General features: G+C 39.3%; 1 protein-coding gene across 1 annotated transcript in view; it reads left to right on the top strand.

The window, feature by feature from the left end:
• The first annotated feature begins 4,678 nt into the window (after positions 1–4,678).
• arid3c (AT rich interactive domain 3C (BRIGHT-like)) overlaps positions 4,679–18,165 on the top strand; it is a 107,982-nt gene continuing 94,495 nt past the window's right edge. Inside the window, exons 1-2 of the mRNA XM_063017953.1 lie at positions 4,679–4,717; positions 6,832–7,434. Of these exons, the coding sequence (XP_062874023.1) occupies positions 4,679–4,717; positions 6,832–7,434 (642 nt within the window). The remainder of the gene's footprint in view (positions 4,718–6,831; positions 7,435–18,165) is intronic.

Genomic DNA, 18,165 nt, shown 5'->3' on the forward strand with positions numbered 1-18,165 from the left:
GGAGGAAACCCATGCAGACACGAGGAGAACATGCAAACTCCACACAAAAAGGACCCAGACAGCCCCAGCAGGGGATCGAACCCAGGACCTTCTTGCTGTGAGGCAACAGAGCTACCCACTTACACTGTAAAAAATGAGGTGTTGAAATTACTTTAAAAATTTAAGGCAATAGTTTGCATGGATCTTTTTGAGTTGAATTAACTTTCTGTTTTATTAAGTAAATGGAACCTATCTAAGCCACTTAAAATATACTTAAATAAAATATCACAGTATAACTAAAATCACTACGTTGAGTCAACTTAAATATTTTTAAGTTGAATCTACTCAGGTTTTGTAATAAACACAACTAAATAAAGTCAAAATGAAGGACTACAAATTCAAGTTGTACCAACTCATTTTTTTTAAGTTCTACCAACATAGAAAGATCCATGCAAATTATTGCCTTAATTTTTTTGCTTTTGTATTTCTTAAAATACAAGCACACTTAACTACCACTCAAATAAATAAATTTCCAGACATCAAATACAATATCTGTATTTATTAAAAGTGCAAACAATTAACACACATTATACACATTATATGCAACCACCATATATATTTCAAAACCATCAGGCTAAATTAATCTAACCTTTTGTATTAATTATATGACAGTTCAGTTAAAGAAAATGAAAGGCACCTTTGGAAATTCCATGTTTTGTTATGCAACAACAAATTAAAGCATCTGCTTTGGCAACCAGCTGCCTCACTTTTCTGAGTTTTCTCAACTTCAGGCATTCGTACTTATTTTCTTTCGTTTCCCTGTAAGTTCACTTCAAAGAATATTTCAAGTTAAATCAACCTTTTTTTTCGAAGTACAATCAAATAGTAATTGTAATTTTGTCCAACTTTAAATAGTGATTTAAGTGAACTAACAACCTAACTTAGCAAAGCAAGTTGCACAACTGCTTGGGCTCCTGAAGTTGAGAAAACTCATAAAGGTGAGGCAGCCGGTTGCCTTACATTTTCAAGTCAGCTTAACCTTTAGATTTTTAAGGTTGACTAAACATTTTACTTTTAGTTTACTAAACTGTTGTTTTTTTTTTTTTTTTTACAAAAAAGCAGTTACTAAATGTTTTTTTACAGGCAAAAGTTTTTTACATATCTGAACTGGCAGTTGGTAGCTCAGTGGTTAAGGTACTGGTCTAGATGCTGGTTCAAGTGCCACCACCACTAAGTTGCCACTGTTGGGGCCCTGAGCAAGGCCCTTAAACCTCAATTGCTTGTATTGTATTCAGCCACAATTGTAAGTCTATTTGAGTAAAAACATCTGCAAAATGACAAAAATGTAAATGAATATGTTACGCTCTTAACAAGTAGCTATGAAAGAAATTTAAGACAATTTAAGAAAATTTTATTGAAATGTTTATTTGACTTTCACAACAGACATTTATTTTAAGCCATAAACCTGTGCCACACCAGCAAAAGTATAATTAGCATCAATAAACAAACTAGTTTTCCAGGTAAGCAGAGTCAGGATACAAACACAGCAATGGCCAGGAGCGCCCTTGGTAATGACACAATCTGTAATGTTTCAGTAGTACTTCTGGACTGGGATTGCATTGCATATTAATCTGCAATAAAAAACACAAACAATTTTAAATTAATATATTTACATTAAACAATATGATGATTTAGCTCTCGTTTAATGATCAATTAAGACAAGCACAGTAAATCAGCTAAAGTTGAAGTATGTAAGCAAAATTCCAATAAATTGACAATAAGCATATTAATGTTTAAAAGTTTGCAACTATAGCTAACTATGAATACCATGAATAAGGCCCTACCTAATTCACAGTCGTGAAAATCACATCAAATGAGCCGCTTACTTACAATCATACCGCATCATAATTAAGTGTAACAGACTGTTTTGTAATGTGCTGTACCACAGAGAAGGTTAGCTTATTAAGCTAACACGGTTAGCCCCAGGCCATTCAAACAAATGGGCATCATAACCCGCTAGCATGTCAGCTAACATCGCTCGCTGTGTACCAAAAATGGTTAAATTGTCACCGACAAGCCCAAATTTGCAAATACTGTAGATTACACTTGTACACCTTTATATAAATTAACAATTTGAAAAGAACTCGCACTCGTCTGCCATACAATATTTGAAATTTTGGTTGAGAAAATACGTGAAACTAAAATGCTAGTATTGTTTATGCATTTGTTAAGTTTTAAACATAACTTGTATTATGTTGAATAGCTGAATACCGACCTCAGGGCAGGTCAGGGCAAAATCCAAAACTTCAGCGTCGTCCTCAGGGTCATCCTCGTCCGTTACAACTCAACTCGGAGAAGTGCGCATGCGCAGTCACAGAACGTAGAGCTTCTGATGCTCTTCTCTTCTTTGCTTTGTTCAGACAACTCAGATATTTTAGTTGGCTCAACTCAAAATTGGTATGATGTTGTACTAATGCAAAAATAATGTGTTGAAAAAGTTTACAATTTTAAGTTTGTCTAAAATAATGTCTTTTTAGGTTGCCCAAACTAAAAAATTTGAACAAATGTAACAAACTTATTTTTTTTTGTTGAACTGACTTATTATATTATGTTTAATTTACTAATGTGCTGAATCATTTTTTAGAGTGTAGCCACCGTGCCACCCCTTACCCTAATATAATGTTGGCTGTTCTACCTTTAGGACACTGTTTGAATGTCAAGTTTGTTTTTGTGGCTCATATAAACATGGGTGAAATATAGCAGAGATCTGCAACAAATTCTAAAAGTAACTCTTGAGGGAGTACGAATTTCACATGGTTGTCTTGGTAATCTACCAAACAGTGTCCCTAATTACCTGACTTTACCCTAATATAATGTTGGCTGTTCCAATTTTAGGACACTGTTTGAATGAGGGGTTAATTTCTGTGGCTCAGATGAACTTGGATGAAATATAGCAGAGATCTGTAACAAATTCTAAAAGTAACACTTAAGGTAGTCTTCAGAATTTTACATGGTTGTCTTGGTAATCTACCCAAATTGTGCTCCAAATTACCTGAATTCACTCTAATATAATGATGATCATTCTAACTTTAGGACACTGTTTGAATGAGGTATTTATTTCTGCAGCTCAGATGAATTTTGTTTGAAATATAACAGAGATCTGTAACTAATTATAAAAGTAACACTTAAGGTAGTCTTCAGAATTGTAGGAGGTTTTCTTGGTAATCTACCAATTGTGCTCCTAATTATCTGACTTTACTTTATAATAATGTTGGCCGTTCTATCTTTAGGACACTGTTTAAATGTCGGGTATATTTCTGCGGCTCAGATAAACTTGGGTGAAATATAGCAGAGATCTGTAACAAATTCTACAAGTAACACTTAAAGTAGTACTCTGAAATTTAAGGAGGTTTTCTTGATAATTTACCCAAATTGTGCTCCTAATTACCTGACTTTACCCTAATATAATGTTGGACGTTCTATCTTTAGGACACTTTTTGAATAAGGGGTTAATTTCTACAGCTCAGATAAACTTGGGTAAAACATAACAGATATCTGTAACAAATTACAAAAGTACCACTTAAGGTAGTCTTCAGAATTGTAAATGGTTTTATTGGTAATCTACCCAAAATGTGCTCCTAATTACCTGACTTTACCCTAATATAATGTTGGCTGTTCTAATTTTAGGACACTGTTTGAATGAGGGGTTAATTTCTGCAGCTCAGAAAAAACTTGGATGAGATCTGATACAAATTCTACACTAACACTTAAGGTAGTCTTCAGAATTGTAGGGGGTTTTCTTGGTAATTTACCCAAATTGTGCTCCAAATTACTTGACTTTACCCTAATAAAATGTAGACTGTTCTAATTTTAGGACACTGTTTGAATGAGGTATTTATTTCTATGTCTCAGATAAACTTGCGTGAAATAAAACAGAGATCAGTAACAAATTCTAAAAGAAACACTTAAGGCAGTATTCAGAAATTTTAAGGTGGTTTTCTTGATAATTTGCCCAAATTGTGCTCCTAATTACCTGACTTTACCATAATATAATGCTGGTCACTCTAATTTTAGGACACTGTTTAAATGGGTTTATTTTTGTGGCTCAAATAAACTTGGACGAAATATAGCAGATATCCATAACAAATTTCAAAAGTAAGACTTAAGGTAGTATTCAGAAATTTAAGGTGGTGTTCTTGGTAATCCACCAAAAAGTGGATTACATTTATTACAGTGGATTGCGTTTATTGAGGTGGAGGTACATGAGAGGAAGTCGTAGGTCAGTGTGTGTGTGTGTGTGTGTGTGTGTGTGTGTGTGTGAGTGTGTGTGTGTGTGTGTGTGTGCTGGTTGGAGGTACAGGCTGGTTTATTGAGAGCTGTATACTATAGACCCTGCCCTCTGCGCTTTATCACTCTTTGACGCGCTGTACGGTTGGAGGCGCTCGGCAGCAGGAGGTGCTCATCCTCTCTCGCCTCAAGAGGTCATTCTGCTTACAGTTTGCCACTTGTTGCCAAAAGCCTCGGCTTCTGCCGGCTCAGTTCTACTCCCAAATAAGGAGAACGAATTATTTCATTTTTTGAACGAAATTTCAGGTGGTCGGCAGAACTCGATGTTGGAGCGGGACTACAGCGATTAGTGTAAGCGAGTTAAAGCGGGACAGATTTAAACCGGGTCGTTGCGTTTGACGGGTGAAGAAGCATGGTTGATAACACGAGCATAGCAACTAAATCTGCCCTGGTAAGCAACTGATTTTCTTTCCTTTTTTTAGTTTTACACTTTTAATGTCATTATATACACTTTCACATAACAGCATGTGTTAGGGCTACTATATACACGCATATTTACGCATACTATTATAATTGTATATTTATTCCAGTCCTGTTTTGGCATCTAATGTTTCGGTTTCAAAAAGTCCCACAACTTTTCTAGATGATGCTTGAGTCTACAGGCATTAAATAATCACTGTTAATAGGTAGCTCTTTACATAGCCTACTAGTACAGTACTAGAGTACTAGTACTAGTCATTTGAATGTATGGAATTTATCTAACTACTGTATAATGATACTTCTTCCTAATAATCAAACAAATTATTCTAAAACAAAATAAGAAACCACTGATATGTTTTAATGAAACTAAAGTTTGTCTAGACTAGTAGATCGGATTTGCAGTGCATTTAATAAAGCACAAAGCCCAACTTTTACCATTTTGGAGCTTGCGCGCAAACTATTTAGCCCATGTTTTAGTTCCCCACGCATTTCGCTAATTCCACGACACGTCAGTGTATCTAACTTCGGGATGATTTTTAGCATTTTAAGTCCTAACAATAAACCTTAATACGCACTGTACGGAACACTGTATAGATTATATCTACAGCAGTCCGGACACCCGTCCCGGTTGATATACAAATATACTTTTAACATTCCTGGTTATTATATATATATATAGTTTTTTCTGATTCCACACCACACACTTTAGCTGACTTGTTGTCTGACATAGGGTCTTATTTGCATTCCCAGGCCTGATTTGTTAGTTTTTTTGACTAGGTAAATGAGATATAAAATCAAATATCCGCTTGCTGACGCGCTGTGTGGAAAGCTATAGACTACACTTTAAAACCCAAACTGGGTTATTTGGCAACCCAACGCTGGGTAAATATTGTACAGAACACACGCTGGGTTATTTTAACCAGTATTTAACCCAACTGTAGGGTTCTGTTTTACCTAATGTTGGGTTAATTTCACCATGAATGTTGGGTTGTTTAATCAAATGCTGATATGCAAATCATAATACTAATACTGCTACTATTTCTACTACTAATCCTAATAATATTATTAATAATAATAGTAACAATACAGTCAGCACAAAGATGTTTTGGAGTTTTTTATTATTTAGAATAAATTATACACACACACATATATATATATATAAAATCTAATATCCGCTTGCTGACGCGCTGTGTGGAAAGCTATAGACTACACTTTAAAACCCAAACTGGGTTATATATATATATATATAGCGACAGAAAGTGTTAGATGCGTTTCCTTGATTGCAGCCCAGAGGTTGCCAGATTGCTACAGTGTCAAAATCCGCTAAAATGCATGGAAAACCGCCCAAACATACTAAAAAAAAACATAATACAAATTAACTGCTGATATCTTACAGATCAGGGATTATAAATGTAGTGACATTCTAAATATTTAAATATATTTATTTGCAATGTCGTGATACCTTGAAACCTGCCAATTTTTCAATTTTTACATTTATATTCTTAAGTTTAGCCACTGGCTAAGCAACAGGACATGATGAAATAACCCAGCAAGGGCCAGTGATAGCTCAGTGGTTAAGGTACTGGACTAGTAAACAGAAGGTTGCCGGTTCAAGCCCTGCTACCACCAAGTTGCCACTGTTGGGTCCCTGAGCAAGGCCCTTAACCCTCAATTGCTCATCATGTTCCGCTCATTGTGTAAGTCGCTTTGGATAAAAGCGTCTGCTAAATGCTGAAAATGAAATTAAAATGAAGATGACCCAACTGCCTCAAGCCAGTGTTTGGGTAGAAAAAAACAACCCAGCAAATCTTATAAGTGCTGGGTAATTATCCTTCCACATAAACATTTTAGTTTTAAATGTTCCCCTGTTTGAGTCATTTACTGGAAGCAAGAATTCAGATTAAATGAGCAATAAAGAGAAAAGCGCGCAGTTTGGTGTGTTGTCGGGCTATAAATGTTTTATTGGCTCAGATCGGACCAGTACTGGTATAAAATCCATTCACTACGGAGGGAGCACTGAAGTGCTTGCAAAACTGTATGTCCAGACTAAATGTACTGTTTTTTTTGGGGGGGGGTTTTTAACAGCAAGCCACCTTCTCCACTGCGAGCGCGCTCCCGCTGCTAATGGCTTCGGGGACGCACTCTCACTTCTCGGCTGCGCACTCGCACCATCCGACCGCCGGCGCCGGTATGAAGCTGGAGGCTGTAATGGAGAACCTGCAGCGGCAGCAAGCCGCCCGACTGGCACTCGAGGAGAAGCTGCGCGGCCAAGCCGAGAAGGACAAGGAGTTCAGAGCGGTTTTGGAGCACCACCACCACCAGCAGCAAGCCCTCGCTTTCCGGCACTACCAGGCTTCAGTGCGCGGAGCGCTGGCAGCGCACAGGTTACCCGCAGCGCAGCGCGCAACTGACGAGTCCGACGCGGACGACGAGCGCACCGCCATGGACGACGAGGAGGACGAGCGGGATCTGGAGGAAGAGGACAGCATGAACGAGGGCGACGAGCTCGAAGGAGCTATTTCGCACTACCCGCCTCGCCATGCTGTTCACACCGGGGAGGACGAGTCTCCGAAAAGCGCGCATGCGCTCACCAGGGTTCAGGCTCCGTACACTGTGGCACGGCAGACCGAGTCCCCCTCTGCGCAGCCGCAGCACCACGAGTGGACTTACGAGGAGCAGTTCAAACAGGTACGTGGTGATCCACAGTGTTTGAATGCATCTGACTAATACCCATGTCTTGTCTGGAGTACAGAATTTGACTTTTGATTCAGTTCCAAAGTCTCAGTATTACATTATGACTTGAGTAACTTGCTAAACTCAGTAGGTTTATTGATTTAAACTCATTTACCATAAACAACCAAATGTAGCTTGTGCATCAGTGTAAACATATAAACCCTATTAAAATTCATTCAACCCACTCGGCATATTTATTTAAAATGACCATAAACAAACTTATTGAAAATAATTAATCGAATTGTGTCAACCCATTATGTTCAGTGATTCATTAATTCATCAACCCCATAAAGAATAATGTAATGTAAATTGGATTGTCAATCTAAACAGCAGGTTTATTATTGTAAATGTATGGATTTTCACCTTGTCTACTCTCACAGATGACCAATTATCTATTAATTATTATTGCTTTATTATTATAATAACTGCAATTTATTTTTAATAATTGTTACAGTAATGCAAAACAATTAAAGCAATTATAATAATTATAATGAATGCTGTTATAATTGTACACCAGTGTGAGGACAGCCTGTGTAAAACTAGAGCACTAATAATAGTGAGGAATGATAGACACCCAAACCGAAGTAGGTTTATGACTAGTAGAATGGATTGAACTGTATTATTTATTCAGACGTATCAACCATGAACAGTTTACTTCAGTATATGGTGTATTTGTGTTGGAATGTCAAGTTTAAACCATGTTTGGATTCCTCTAAACATCGCCCACATGACTCGTAATGCATATTTAGTTTGGAACATTGAAATGCTTCTTTACTACATGTACCCCTTCTACCAGTGTATGCTTGCAACATTTATAAAAATGATTCCATGTTATTCCAAGTTATTGCATTTGTACACCGATCCGGCATAACATTATGACCACCTTCATAATATTGTGTTGGTCCCCCTTTTACTGCCAAAACAGCCCTGCAACTGTGACGCACTGTGTATTCTGACACCTTTCTATCAGAACCAGCATTAACTTCTTCAGCAATTTGAGCTACAGCACGTGCATCAGTGAGCCTTGGACCCTGTCGCCGGTTATCCACTGTTCCTTCCCTGGACCACTGTTCCTACATACTGACCACTGCAGACTGGGAACACCCCATAAGAGCTGCAGTTTTGGATATGCTCTTACCCAGTCATCTAGCCATCAGTATTTGGCCATTGCTGCTTAATATATCCCACCCACTAACAGGTGCCGTGATGAAGAGATAATCAGTGTTATTCACTTCACCTGTCAGTGGTCATAATGTTGTGCCTGGTTAGTGTACAACACCCTGTCATACCAGTATTTTTTACTGGTGTGGTATTTTTGTAGAACAGGGTGATGTGTGGAATACACTGTGTGAATACAGTAGCATATTCCCACCACAAATGTGCATAAGCATGTGAGAGGGAGGGCTGATGGGATATGTAGTTTTTAATCCATATGTATGTATATGGATTTTAGTGGAATCATTGTTTAAACCTATAATATTCATAGAAGTCAATTCAATGAGAGTGTGTTAAACGATAATTTAGGTTTGAACATCATTACCCAAAACATAGTCTGATTAACCCAATGCCTAAGAGTATTTATTTAAGTTGATTGTTAGGTTTGTCTGAAGAAGACAGTAATGAATAAGGTAAAACATAGGTATTTGTGTAGTTATGCAGTGAACCAGTGTCGATCCAGCGCTCCTCTAATCTCCCCCAGAAGATAACTACTGCGTATTCTCCGAGGATAATTCAGATTGATACAACAAGGGCCGGGCTCTTAAGCCAACTCAGATCTATACAGAGCAGACCCGGATGGACTTTTCATTTTTTATTCATGACAGATCATCCTCGGGACCCGCTAAATGAGAAATGTGCATTAAGGGCTGCATTAGCGAACGCACCGGTGTAATCTAAAGCGTAGAAATGCAATTCAAATAAGGGCATCGACCTTAATTGAGGGTCGTATAATGGAACATGATGACACAGGAGCCTTCTCTTTTTCTTCGTGTAGGAAACTGGCTTTCCATGGAAAATGAATGACGGGAGTTTATAGTATAATGGGATTTTAAATGGTTAACCTGTTTTAATAATGTTTAAGACTTGTATAGAAAGCATCATGGAAATATCAGACATTTTAAATTAAATTTAATAAAATAAAAAGGTAGTTTTTAAATATTCTGTGCAGCCAAATGCATCTAATTAAACTTCATATATTGCCACAGATAAAGTCCCATACAGGAACAATGAAAGGATGTTAGTGGCATTTGGCAGACTCGGTGGAGCCCATATACTGCCTGTTTTTGACACAGCAAAAGAAAGCCAAATTCAAAGGCAATAAACGCCTCTCTAAAACCAGAACAAGATGGGGTTTTAGGGTGGGGGTGATTGCACGTTGCACATTGGGGCCGAATTCCTTATCTTTGTATTTATTACACTGGCTCACGGTGGCTTAGATGCTTTTTTTGAGAGCTCTAAATGTTAAGAATTAAGTGTTAATCCTTGGTGATTGAGAATCTGAACATCTTCCTGAGAGAAGTATTGGCCTCCAAGCTGAACATTTGTAGCATTTACATGCATATTTTACTTTACACATTTAAACAACATTATGACCACCTTCCTAATATTGTGTTGGTCCCCCTTTTGCTGCCAAAACAGCCCTGCAACAGTGATGCACTGTGTATTCTGACACCTTTCTATCAGAACCAGCATTAACTTCTTCAGCAATCTGAGCTACAGTAGCTTGTTTGTTGGATCGGACCACACGTGCATCAGTGAGCCTTGTAGTTTTGGACATGCTCTGACCCAGTCGTCTAGCCAGCATAATTTGGCCCCTGTCAAACTCGCTCAAATCCTCACGCTTGCTCATTTTTCCTGCTTCTAACACATCAACTATGAGGATAAAATGCCTTGCTACCAGTATAAATGCCTGACCAGGATAAAGCTGTTAATGGGATTATTTTAAAAGTACCTTGAAGCCAACAACAACAACAGATCATTTAATCACGATTTACAATTAATTGTATGATAGTTTATTGATAGTGTAGGTTATACTACACATTATGGAAAATGCAAATAAAATAAAAACGCTGTGCAGACAGTTTGAACCTGAGATATTTCTAGTTTTTTCTGCTCAACTTCATTTCATTGGTTAATAAACATCCATTCCTGCATTTCAGGCCTGCATCACGTTCCAAAAAAAGTTGGGACGGGGGCAATTTAGGGCTAGTAATGAAGTGAAAAAAATAAATAATGATGTTAAATAAAGGCTGAGTCTTTAATGAGCAAAGATGATCAGAGGATCTCCAGTTTGTCAACAAATGTGTGAGAAAATGATCGAAATGTTTAAAAACAATGAACCTCAAAGAAAGATTGGAAGGGATTTGCATATTTCTCCCTCTACAGTGCATAATATCATTAAATGATTCAAGGAATTGGGAGAAATTTTAGTGCGTAAAGTGATCTTTGATCCCTCAGATGGCACTGCATCAAGAACCACCACTCAACAATAGCTGATATAACCACATGGGTGAGGGATTACTTTGGCAAACCTTTGTCAAGCACTACAATACAGAGTTACATGCACAAATGCCACTTAAAACTTTACTGTGCAAAAAAGAAGCCTTACGTTAACCATGTTCAGAAGCGGCGTTGAATTCTCTGGACTCGGAGGCATCTAGGATGGACCATCACACAGTGGAAATGTGTATTGTGGTCAGATGAATCAGCATTCCTGGTCTTTTTTTGGGAACTGTTGCTCATCTTAAGACATGTTTGCAGGAAGAATGGGACCAAATAAAAGCTGAAACACTAAATCACTTGGTCTCCTCTGTGCCAAAACGTCTTTTAAGTGTTGTGAAAAGAAATGGCAACATTACAAAGTGGTAAATGCTTTACTGTCCCAACTTATTTTGGAATGTGTTGCAGGCCTGAAATGCAGGAATGGATGTTTATTAATAAATGAAATAAAGTTGAGCAGACAAAGCATGAAATATCTCAGGTTCATCCTGTCTGCAATTAAATGAAAGTCAAAGTAAATGTAAGAAACTCTGTGTTTTTATATTATTTGCATTTTCCATGCTGTCCCAACTTTTTCTGATTTGAGGTTGCAAGTAAGGACCAAACTGGCTGCTTAAAAAAAAAAGCACAGCAAAAATTACGTGGAGTTTTGGCTGGAGTACAGAAAGCTAGAGTCAGTAGCATTCCAGCCTGGCGTTGACCCAAATATTTTCTCTCTCGTGCAGTGTGTGTGTGTGTGCGTGCAAGTGTCTGTGTACAAGTGTGTGGGCTCATGGCCAAGCCATTACGAAATGAGCAAACAGCATGCTTCAGCACAGTCCAGCCACGCAAATATGTGTGTGTGACGAGCGCGTACTACACGTTAACCTTCTGTTTACTCACCCAACTGATATGCATGTTTGCTACAATAATAGTTCATTTGATATATGTTTTGTTTTATAAATACTTTTATAAATACAGGACATATCACATTATTTTAACTTGGATTCAAGAATTTACACACTTTTCCAAAAACATCAGGAGACGCGACTATTTATTTATAGACGCAGATCAAATAAGTTATTTAAAGTTCTAGTTTTGCCATATACACCGATCAGCCATATCATTAAAACCACCTCCTTGTTTCTACACTCACTGTCAATTTTATCAGCTCCACTTACTATATAGAAGCACTTTGTAGTTCTACAATTACTGACTGTAGTCCATCTGTTTCTCTGCATGCTTTGTTAGCCCCCTTATGCTGTTCTTTAATGGTCAGGACCCCCACAGGGCCACTACAGAGTAGGTATTTTTTGGGTGGTGGATCATTCTCAGCACTGCAGTGACAATGACATGATGGTGGTGTGTTAGTGTGTGTTATGTTGGTATGAGTGAATAAGACACAGCAGCGCTGATGGAGTTTTTAAACACCTCACTGTCACTGCTGGACTGAAAACAATCCACCAACCAAATATATCCAGCCAGGTAGGAGTGTCTAATAGAGTGGAAAGTGAGTGGACACGATATTTAAAAACTCCAGCAGTGCTGCTGTGTCTGATCCACTCATACCAGCACAACACACACTAACACACCACCATCATGTCAGTGTCACTGCAGTGCTGAGAATGACCCACCACCTAAATAATACCTGACCATTGAAAAACAGTGTGAAAGCAGGCTAAAAAAAAGCATGCAGAGAAACAGATGGACTACAGTCAGTAATTGTAGAACTACAAAGTGCTTCTATGTGGTAAGCGGAGCTGATAAAATGGACAGTGAGTGTAGAAACAAGGAGGTGGTTTTAATTTGAATGCTGATTAGTGTGTATATATATATATATATACTGTATATATACTGTATATACAGTGAGGAAAATAAGTATTTGATCCCCTGCTGATTTTGTAAGTTTACCCCCTTACAAAGACTTGAACAGTCTATAATTTTTATGGAAGGTTTATTTTAACAGAGAGAGACAGAATATCAACAAAAAATCCAGAAAAAAAACATTAAATAAAAGTTATAAATGAATTTGTATTTAATTAAGGGAAATAAGTATTTGATCCCCTACCAACCAGCAAGAATTCTGACCCCCACAGACCGGTTATGTGCACAAAAGGAACACAAATTAGTCCTGTCCCTGTATAAAAGACTCCTGTCACAGAATCAGTTTCTTCCGTTCAAATCTCTCGACCACCATGGGCAAGACCAAAGAGCTATCAAAGGACGTCAGGGACAAGATTGTAGACCTGCACAAGGCTGGAATGGGCTACAAGACCATCAGCAAGAAGCTTGGTGAGAAAGAGACCACTGTTGGTGCGATAATTCGAAAATGGAAGAAATACAAGATCACAGTCAATCGCCCTCACTCTGGAGCTCCATGCAAGATCTCACCTGGTGGGGTAAGAATGATTCTGAGAAAGGTGAGGTCAGCCCAAAATTACACGGGAGGAGCTTGTCAATGATCTCAAGGGAGCTGGGAGCAGAGAAATGCTGGATATGACCCCAAGAACACCATCCCCACTGGGCATTTCTCTGCCTCCAAACACGGCGAGTGGAGTTGATGCCAAAGAGCTCAATTTTGGTCTCATCTGACCATATCACATTCTCCCAAGCTTTCTCTGAATCATACAGATGTTCATTGGCAAACTTCAGACGGGCCTGTACATGAGCCTTCTTGAGCACTGCAGGATTTCAATCCATTACGGTGAAGTGTTACTAATGGTTTTCTTGGTGACTGTGCTCCCAGCTGCCTTGAGATAATTGACAAGCTCCTCCCGTGTAATTCTGGACTGACCTCACCTTTCTCAGGATCATTCTTACCCCACGAGGTGAGATCTTGCATGGAGCTCCAGAGTGAGGGTGATTGACTGTGATCTTGTATTTCTTCCATTTTCGAATTATCGCACCAACAGTGGTCTCTTTCTCAACAAGCTTCTTGCTGATGGTCTTGTAGCCCATTCCAGCCTTGTGCAGGTCTACAATCTTGTCCCTGACGTCCTTAGATAGCTCTTTGGTCTTGCCCATGGTGGTCGAGAGATTTGAATGGAAGAAACTGATTCTGTTACAGGAGTCTTTTATACAGGGACAGGACTAATTTGTGTGCCTTTTGTGCACATAACCGGTCTGTGGGGGTCAGAATTCTTGCTGGTTGGTAGGGGATCAAATACTTATTTCCCTTAATTAAATACAAATTAATTTATAACTTTTATTTAATGTTTTTTTTTTTGATTTTTTGTTGATATTCTGTCTCTCTCTGTTAAAATAAACCTTCCATAAAATTATAGACTGTTTAAGTCTTTGTAAGGGGGTAAACTTACAAAATCAGCAGGGGATCAAATACTTATTTTCCCCACTATATATACAGTATATATATATATATATATATATATATATATATATATATATATATATATATATACAGTGTATCACAAAAGTGAGTACACCCCTCACATTTCTGCAAATATTTTATTATATCTTTTCATGGGACAACACTATAGAAATAAAACTTGGATATAACTTAGAGTAGTCAGTGTACAACTTGTATAGCAGTGTAGATTTACTGTCTTCTGAAAATAACTCAACACACAGCCATTAATGTCTAAATGGCTGGCAACATAAGTGAGTACACCCCACAGTGAACATGTCCAAATTGTGCCCAAAGTGTCAATATTTTGTGTGACCACCATTATTATCCAGCACTGCCTTAACCCTCCTGGGCATGGAATTCACCAGAGCTGCACAGGTTGCTACTGGAATCCTCTTCCACTCCTCCATGATGACATCACGGAGCTGGTGGATGTTAGACACCTTGAACTCCTCCAACTTCCACTTGAGGATGCGCCACAGGTGCTCAATTGGGTTTAGTCCATCACCTTTACCTTCAGCTTCCTCAGCAAGGCAGTTGTCATCTTGGAGGTTGTGTTTGGGGTCGTTATCCTGTTTGAAAACTGCCATGAGGCCCAGTTTTCGAAGGGAGGGGATCATGCTCTGTTTCAGAATGTCACAGTACATGTTGGAATTCATGTTTCCCTCAATGAACTGCAGCTCCCCAGTGCCAGCAACACTCATGCAGCCCAAGACCATGATGCTACCACCACCATGCTTGACTGTAGGCAAGATACAGTTGTCTTGGTACTTCTCACCAGGGCGCCGCCACACATGCTGGACACCATCTGAGCCAAACAAGTTTATCTTGGTCTCGTCAGACCACAGGGCATTCCAGTAATCCATGTTCTTGGACTGCTTGTCTTCAGAAAACTGTTTGCGGGCTTTCTTGTGCGTCAGCTTCCTTCTGGGATGACGACCATGCAGACCGAGTTGATGCAGTGTGCGGCGTATGGTCTGAGCACTGACGGGCTGACCTCCCACGTCTTCAACCTCTGCAGCAATGCTGGCAGCACTCATGTGTCTATTTTTTAAAGCCAACCTCTGGATATGACGCCGAACACGTGGACTCAACTTCTTTGGTCGACCCTGGCGAAGCCTGTTCCGAGTGGAACCTGTCCTGGAAAACCGCTGTATGACCTTGGCCACCATGCTGTAGCTCAGTTTCAGGGTGTTAGCAATCTTCTTGTAGCCCAGGCCATCTTTGTGGAGAGCAACAATTCTATTTCTCACATCCTCAGAGAGTTCTTTGCCATGAGGTGCCATGTTGAATATCCAGTGGCCAGTATGAGAGAATTGTACCCAAAACACCAAATTTAACAGCCCTGCTCCCCATTTACACCTGGGACCTTGACACATGACACCAGGGAGGGACAACGACACATTTGGGCACAATTTGGACATGTTCACTGTGGGGTGTACTCACTTATGTTGCCAGCTATTTATACATTAATGGCTGTGTGTTGAGTTATTTTCAGAAGACATTTAATCTACACTGCTATACAAGCTGTACACGGACTACTCTAAGTTATATCCAAGTTGCATGTCTATAGTGTTGTCCCATGAAAAGATATAATGAAATATTTGCAGAAATGTGAGGGGTGTACTCACTTTTGTGATACACTGTATATATATATATTTATATGTATATCTTTCATAGACATATTTGGTTGTCTTATTTTGGTAAGCTTCTATGAATACTGTGGACATGGATTTGTGTGCTAAAGACCTAGACATGTTGGGGTACACAGTCATGGCACCACAGATTATTGCATTCAGCCTTTTTTTTTTTTAACATTAGGACCAAGCCATGTTAAAATGTATATTAATAAATGTACCCACCCATATTAAATCCAATTTTGCCCCTCAGAATTTGGTTAGTCTGATGAGTCTGGTAGTATGGTAATATGGAGCTGGGGACTGCAGGGTACTGGCCCTTCTAATTAATACTTGACCACGGGTGGGGCGTCGTTAGTTAGCTAATATACAGTCTATGGTTAACCCTCCAATTGTCTTCTGTATACAACAAATATAGTGTAACAAGGTTGGTTGTGCCCTGCCACTGAGACACCAGGAGTAACCCCGTACCTGCCAATTTTTATATATATATATCAGGGTGTGGCTCTCCGTACACAAAGCTGATCCGCATATGAACTCGCCTTGTGCAGGTGAAAAGATTCAGTCGGCTACTGCACACGTGTCGGAGGGGGCGTGTGTCAGTTTGCTCTCCTCATTTGGGGCGGGGGGAAGGAGAGGAATATAATGCAATTGGGTAAAAAATTGGATGTGCTAAAATGTGGGCGAAAAAGGGGAAAATGCATTAAAAAAGTGCCATAAACCAAAAAATGGGGGAAAAATAAGGGGTGGCCAAAATAACGGAAAACAAAATTTACCAAAAAAAAAAACACTGTAGCCTGTTTTGGAGACAGAAACGGGATATGGGATTGAAAACTGGTTGTCACAATAGGGCTAGCTGCTTAATCTGACGGCATCTATGTTCTCTGAAAAAGACTCTTGAGAAAAGAGTGCAGCTCATGTCCATACTAGGCTCGCTCATAAAATTCTCAGCACTGGCTTAATCCCATAGAAGGAAGGTAAAGAATTCAACATTTGCACTGGCGAAAAAACGGACAGCACGGTTTCACAGAGGGAAGAGCTGTAAACAAAAAGCCGGCAAGTCTGTGGGGAGGAAACAGTGGTAAATAGAGGCACCTCCACCTGGAGCGAATTATTGCACAGAAACTGTTGGTTTAAGTTCAGGTCATTGGTGTTGTCATGCTTTCTGTGGTTGTAATGGCATGGCAGCTGGGCATTATTCTGCAACCCACTCAATTTACACCCAATTGTTTTTATAATCTGGCAACCTCTACATCCATGTTAATCATTCTTGTGCTGCTCTATTAGCAGGAAACATTTGCTCAGTCCAGCCTGTCGTTTTTGTTCAGGGATCACTTTTAATCTCCCCCCTGCGCTTGTCATCCTAACGCCATGTTTTGCAAACACACACACACACACACACACACACACACCAAACTCACATAATGGCTCTTTTCCCTAACACGCTTCCCTCAACAGGCTGTAAAGGGGGCTGGGTGGAGATAAAGGGGTGGTGAGAAGTCACCGTGGGTGTATGATTTCACTACAGAAGCTCGCAGAGAGGTTTATATTTCCCTCTTTTGTTTGCCTATGCAGATCTCGACCTATTGTGACTGAAAGTGTTAACTCTAAAATCTGGGGGGAAATCAAAAAAAGTTGGGACAGTATGGAAAATGGAAATAAAATAAAAACACAGTGTTCCTTACATTTACTTTTATTTAATTGCAGACAGTTTGAACCCAATATATTTCATGTTTTGTCTGCTTCATTTCATTTGTTAATATGCATCCATTTCTGCATTTCAGGCCTGGAACACATTCCAAAAAAGCTGGGATGGGGGCAAGTTAGGGCTAGTAATGAGGTGAAAAAACTAAATAATGATGTGATGTCAACAGGAGATTGTAATCATGGTTTGGTACAAAAGCAGCATCCAGTAGTAGACTTCATAATTAAGCAGACATCGATCAGAGGGAGGTCTATTTGGCCCTCCCATACTTCCATGAAGCACAGATGCCATGTGTATGCAAGCTGGGGCAAGCTGTAGCCTAGTGGTTAAAGTACTAAACTAGTAATGAGAAGGTCGCTGATTAAAGCCCCACTTGAGCAAGGCCCTTAACCCTCAATTGCTCAGACTGTATACCAGATACGGGGACTAGAGTCTGCAATTTGAGTCCAAGACGCACGTAAGTCGCACACATAAGCGACTTCAGACTTGACTCAGACTCGTTT

The sequence above is a fragment of the Trichomycterus rosablanca genome, chromosome 21, assembly GCF_030014385.1.
Source record: "Trichomycterus rosablanca isolate fTriRos1 chromosome 21, fTriRos1.hap1, whole genome shotgun sequence".
NCBI classification, from domain to species: domain Eukaryota; kingdom Metazoa; phylum Chordata; class Actinopteri; order Siluriformes; family Trichomycteridae; genus Trichomycterus; species Trichomycterus rosablanca.